General features: G+C 38.4%; 1 protein-coding gene across 5 annotated transcripts in view; it reads left to right on the top strand.

The window, feature by feature from the left end:
• The window catches only part of ATXN3 (ataxin 3), a 98,268-nt gene extending 92,558 nt beyond the window's left edge, over positions 1-5,710 (top strand). For 4 of the 5 annotated variants that reach the window (XM_033952818.1, XM_033952820.1, XM_033952821.1 and 1 more), the window contains 2 exons: positions 4,346-4,428; positions 5,119-5,710. In XM_033952818.1, coding sequence (XP_033808709.1) covers positions 4,346-4,428; positions 5,119-5,210 — 175 coding nt within the window. In that variant the 3' untranslated portion in view covers positions 5,211-5,710. The remainder of the gene's footprint in view (positions 1-4,345; positions 4,429-5,118) is intronic. The other variant, XR_004540173.1, reaches the window with a different exon arrangement.
• Positions 5,711-6,000: the final 290 nt, after the last annotated feature.

A 6,000-nucleotide genomic window follows, 5' to 3' on the forward strand; every position in this document is an offset into this window, starting at 1 on the left:
ATTGTCCCTCTGCATAAATGTCTTGTGTGATGGAATCCCATTCTTCGCTGACACAGATCAACTCATCACTTGTTCAGGGTTGAGGATTACATAGGATACTATCCTGGAGCCTTACCCACAGATGCTCAATTGGATTGAGATCAAGAGAATTCCCAGGCCAGTCAGTCCATACTGCAGGAAACAGTTCCTTGACCTTTGTCGGTGTGGTCCTGGTGCACCATCCTGCATCAGAATAGCAAGGTTTTGAAGAGGAAACATTCTTGGAATTTTTTTTTTTGTGGTTGCAGTATAAACTGGTAGTATTTTTTCTCTGTAATAAGTCTCCATTGACTGTTTTGTCCTTTTCAGTTATTACTAAATCTGTTTTTCCATATCATGATATACCACCAGCAACCATGAGTTTTATTCCAAACTTGGGTCGTCTTATGGGAGGGATATCTTGGGGCTTGTCAATTCAACTTCTTCTATATTGTCTGTTAAGCAAAGGAAAGAGTTCTATAGGAGATTCATCTGTGAAGAGTATCAGGCTCATAATAAAAAAAACATAGACACCCAAAAAGCATCCTAAATCAGCACCTGGATGTCCTAATTACCAGGATGTCCAAGTGCTGATATCGAAATCGTCTTTCTGTACGTCTAGCAAGGTGTTCCAGCCTTTGTACGTCCAGAGCATGAGATGGGCATGGTGGAGGCGTGCTAAAGGTGGGCTTTGGGCGTTCCCAAGGGCGGGTTAGACATGGACGTCTTGCAGCAATAATAAACATTTTGCAAGACATCCTGGATGGAACTTGTATGTTTGGAACTAGATTTGCTTTTGAAGGGTCTAAGAGCCATGAAGGTGCCCAAACCAACCAGATTACCACTACATGCATCAAGGTAAGACACCCCCACACTTCCTCAATGCTCACCTACCCCCTTCCACCACACAAAACTGAGAACAAAAAGGTACATTCCTGGCTCTAAAACAGCAGCATCTGGTATAGGGAAGCCTAGTAGAGCTACACACTGGTGTTTTAAGTAGCCTGGTGGGTGGGCTAATGAACCATAGAGAGGAGGACCCAGGCCCATAAGCCACTCTAATCACTACATTTATGATAGAACTTGTGAGCCCAATCAAACCCTACTATACTGCCATCATTTACTTCTTAAGAGATTATCTGCTATAGGTATCTCAGAACAAATCTTAAACTGGTTTAACTCATATTTTCAGGACAGGTCATCTAAAGTTATTTTCAATGATACATCATCAAGTAATTATACAAACTCATATGGTATCCCTCAAGGCTCAATTTTGTCTCCTCTTTTATTCAATATTTTTCTAGCTCCACTTCTTACACTAAGCCAATCCATAGGTTTTTCTGCATACGCATATGCAGATGATATCCAGTTTATACATCCATTAAATACTGGCGATTCAAACGAAATAATGAACATAAATAATAAGTTAAAACAAATTAGCCAATGATTAAAAGACAATATGCTATCCCTTAATCCATCTAAATCTTCAATAATGCTCTTGCCATGGAAAAAAGATACTACATTTGCAGCAAAAATTTTCTTAGACAGTTTTCATTACAAAAAGTAACGATGACCAAAATATTGGGAATATTATTGGATCACGAGGTATCCTACCATGATCAGATTAGCTTCATAGACAAGAATTGTTTTTACAAACTTCGTCTTATTAGATCTTTAGCCAAAGTTTTAGTACCTAAAGCTCTAAATATCTTAATTCACTCTTTGATAATCTCCAGGTTGGATTACTGCAATACATTATACCAAGGCATAACACAGAAATAAATACGAAGGTTGCAAATTATACAAAACACTGCAATAAAAATTATTACCAATTCTAAAAAATATAATCATGTCACCCCGCTTCTGCGAGAAGGAAGCACATTGGCTACCGATCTCACACAGAATAACATACAAAATTGCGCTACTAACATTTTAAATTCAGAAAACTAATATCCCAATATTTTTATATCGATATTTAATACCGTATTCCCCAGCTAGATCTCTTAGATCAGCAGATCAGTATTTGCTGGCCTTTCCATCATTGAAAGTGATTGGCACTAGAAGAACTACAACCTTTTCTATTTTGGGACCTCAGATCTGGAACAAACTTCCAACCTCTCTATGCGCCGAAGCCTCTCTAGAGAAATTTAAAAGTAAATTAAAAAGCTTCCTTTATAAAGATGCATATGAATCTTAGATCTGATAATTTTTTTCTCTTTTTATGATCCTCCTACTAACTCTTAGATTAAGTTTTCTTTCAAATATGTATTTTAGACCAAGTTTCATAAAAAAATCAGTGTTTTTAACCCTTCTTGATATTGTTCTTCCCTAAATGTTTTTCTTTTCTTTTTTTTTATTTTAAACAGATGTAGTTTATCCTTGTACTCCTTATATATCTTTAATTATCTATGGATATGTTTGTATGTTTATTGCTTAAATGGTTTTATTTATTTCCCCAAATTTATCTTTGTTATACGCATTGAAAATATTTGATATTGCGTTTAAATCAAAATCTCAATAAACTTGAAACTTGATATAGGTGCCACCTGCAGCCATAATAATAATAATAACTTTATTTTTGTATACCGCAATACCACAGCAGTTCAGAGCAGTTTACAGAGGAAGAGACTGTACACAGACAGCAATGTTACAGAAAAGACTTTCAAATTACATTAGCAAGTCAAGAGTAGTCAGGTATATCCGGAGGCATATCAGAGATACAACAAGGCAGGGAGGGAGTCAGAGAAATTTATCATTCGGAATTAGTTATTGAACAGAAAATAGGGGATAAGGATTAATGCTGCCCAATGTTGATTCAATTCAGCCTATTGAATCGATTTTCCTGCCCAATTGGGTATTTTTTTGAAACATCCTGGTGAGTTTATTTTATAGCCTCTTCATCCACTTTGCCCTGTCCTACCCACACTGGCGCTGTGGTGTAAACAAAATAAACAAACAAAAAAGACTTTTCCTCTCTCTGTTAAATCCTAGCTCACGTTCGCGGTCTAATACCAGCTCTGGCAGGACACAAATTTCAAATCTGACACATTGTAATTACAAAACAGAAAATAAAATTATTTTTTCTACCTTTTGTTATCTGGTCATTATTCAAATCATGTTGGTCCCAGGCTCTGCGACAAACGTCTTCTGATAACTTGCTTGCCAGGGTCTCCTGCCCATTTGTCATTTTCTTCTTTCTCCTGTGTTAACTATCCATCTTCCATCTCTGTCCTCTACTTCCATTTCCCGTCCCTCCCCCAGAGGTCTGGCATCTTTCCTTTTTTTTGTCTCCATCCCCACAGCTGCAGTGATGGACCCCACCATCCCCAGATCTACCATCTCTCCTTTCCTCAACTACCCTTTCATCTAGCATCTCTCCCTTCTTCTCCACCACCCTAGGGTCTACCAGCTCTTCCCAACTACCCTCCTATCCAGTATCTCTATCCCCCACACACATACACCATCCCTGGTGTCCAACTTTTCTCCATTTCTTTTCCTTCCCTCCCTAAATCCCATTGTCCACCATCTCTCTCCCCCTCCTCTGTTTTTAGAGCCATTATTTCTTCCCTCCCCATCTCCCCTCTCCATGATCTCCCCCAAGTTCATCTTTCCCTCTCACCAAGTCCATCTCCCCTCTCCATCATCTCCCCCAGTCCATCTCCCCCCTCCACCATCCATCTCCCCCCTCCACCAAGTTCATCTCTCCCATCTTCTCCCCCAAGTCCATCTCTCCCTCTCCAGTCCACCAACTCCCCCAAGTCCATCTTCCCTTTCCCCCCATAGTAATATATATCCTGCTGTCCTCAGAGAACACCTACTACAGGTGAGTAATTTTGCTGTCTCTGCATTTTCTGGATGTTTACTGGATTCTTTGCAGGTTGTAACCCCTTTAAGGAATCACCATAAGTATTACACAAAGACATTACTGTACATGAGCTGTCCAAACAGCATAGTTTCTTTTTTTAGATGTTATATAATATTTGCAAACAGGTGCTGCTGACAAAATATTTAAAGCTGTGAAATAGTTTTATGTTTTTGATGTTAATGTTTGAATTAAATACATCACTGGTGATGAGTATAGTCTTCTGGCTGTTTTGCACTGCATAATAACTGGGAATTATTGAATGCAAGTAAGAGAGCCCCTTTGCTGTTGGTGAGGACTAATCAGATGTAACTAACTGGATGGGCTAAGATAGAGTATTGCATAAATAAATATAAAGACTTTTCCAGTTTTCCTTGTTGTGCCTATGGGAAAAACTTTTGATAATTTAGACCATGTGCACACATCCTTACTTCTCACTCATCTCAGTAATTTGATTTCCCTTAGGCAGCAACAGGCATTACAAAAAGAAATGCAAGACCTACATGATAAACCGACTACAAGTTCAAGTGCACTCGGAATCGATCCAGGTATAAGTCTTCCTGGCTCTTTTTACCACCTCCATGGTCAGCACCTTGTGCCTGTTAGGAATTGTGGAATGCTAAAACAGCAGTACTAGCAAACAAGATGTGCTAATCACCTCTGCCAGTTTAAACAAGCAATAATATTTGGCAGTGTCGAGTAAATTCTCACTAGGCATGCGAGTGTTCCAAAGTTACTGAAGGTAAATCAGAACACTGCTAGGCTGATTTACTGCACCATGGAAATCATGAATGCATCTTGGAGACAGTCGAAGAGCTGACTAGCAGGAGGTGAAATGTGACTAATAATTCTTCACCTTTCATACAACAAATGTGTGAATATATAAATTGGAACATGACAAGAAGGAATTTCCAAGAGAAGGGTATGTTGAGAATAAAGAAGATTGTTTGACAGTAGCAGTAGTAGTTGATTCTTCAGAAGGTAGTAAACATTACTAAGTGTATATCTAATGTAATAGTGTTTCTTAACCAGTTTTACACACAACCATGCTTACAGAAACAAGGCCATGTCATCTTCAAATTCTTTAATGGGTAGACTGGCCTCCTTTGTGAGCCTGTTTTTCTGTACTCATTTTCTTGGGTTTTAGATTAGAGAAGATAATTACAGTGGTTGTACCATCAGTATTAAAAGCCCTCCACGCATTCACTCTGCTTTTGTACTAATCTGATTTTTGGTAGGTGAAAACATGAGTGAAGAAGACATGCTTCAGGCTGCCATGAACATGTCACTAGAACCTGGCAAGAGCTCAAAGACTGCTGAGAGGAAATGACAGAAGAGCAGAACTCTTCACACGGGATCAGCGCTCTGCGGCCCTGGTGTGCTCTGTCACACAGGCACTTAGCATGTGTAGATATACATATAAAAGGACTGAATGTGTGCTTTCTCCTAATGCTTTTATGAATGTCATCTAAACAGTTTGCCAGAATTTTTAAATTCTTTTAGTTTCTGAAGAACAGCCTACATTTGAGCACCTTATGCTGCTTTTTTTTTTTTTTTGTCTCCAACTATATAGATTATTTCCGTTACCAGTAGGGAGCAAAATAATGCAAACTGGCTTATTAAGTGGGTTGTAAGACTGTTTAGAAACCCAGAATGAATGTGTAATAAGATCACTTTTCAAGTCTTGCGAGTACACGCACTGGAATCAGTTAATATATAATTTGTTCTTGGAATGGTGCTTTTTCATTTTGTTATGCATACATTCTGTGGCCATATGTTGGCAGCACAGTATTAAAACATCTCAGTTTAAAGTAGATATATTTAGAGGACTTTGAAGTGAAGACTCAAAGCTGTGTAAATGGATCTCTGCACCATACTACAGATATTATAAACCAATGACTCCTGGAGGGTAATTTTATAAAGGCATTTTTGTGCATTGATACATAAAATGCCTCTTCTAAAATGATTCAGTGTGTACAAGAATATCCAATGAGAGAGGAATGTGCATACTGTGATGAAGGCATGTCTGGGGACAGATTTTGGATGGTGCCTGGGCAAAGAGAGAGTTTTCTATATGTACTTTATAAAATAAGTGCACTTGTATATATTGCACACTTATA

This window comes from Geotrypetes seraphini, chromosome 7, assembly GCF_902459505.1.
Source record: "Geotrypetes seraphini chromosome 7, aGeoSer1.1, whole genome shotgun sequence".
Classification (NCBI taxonomy): Eukaryota; Metazoa; Chordata; class Amphibia; order Gymnophiona; family Dermophiidae; genus Geotrypetes; species Geotrypetes seraphini.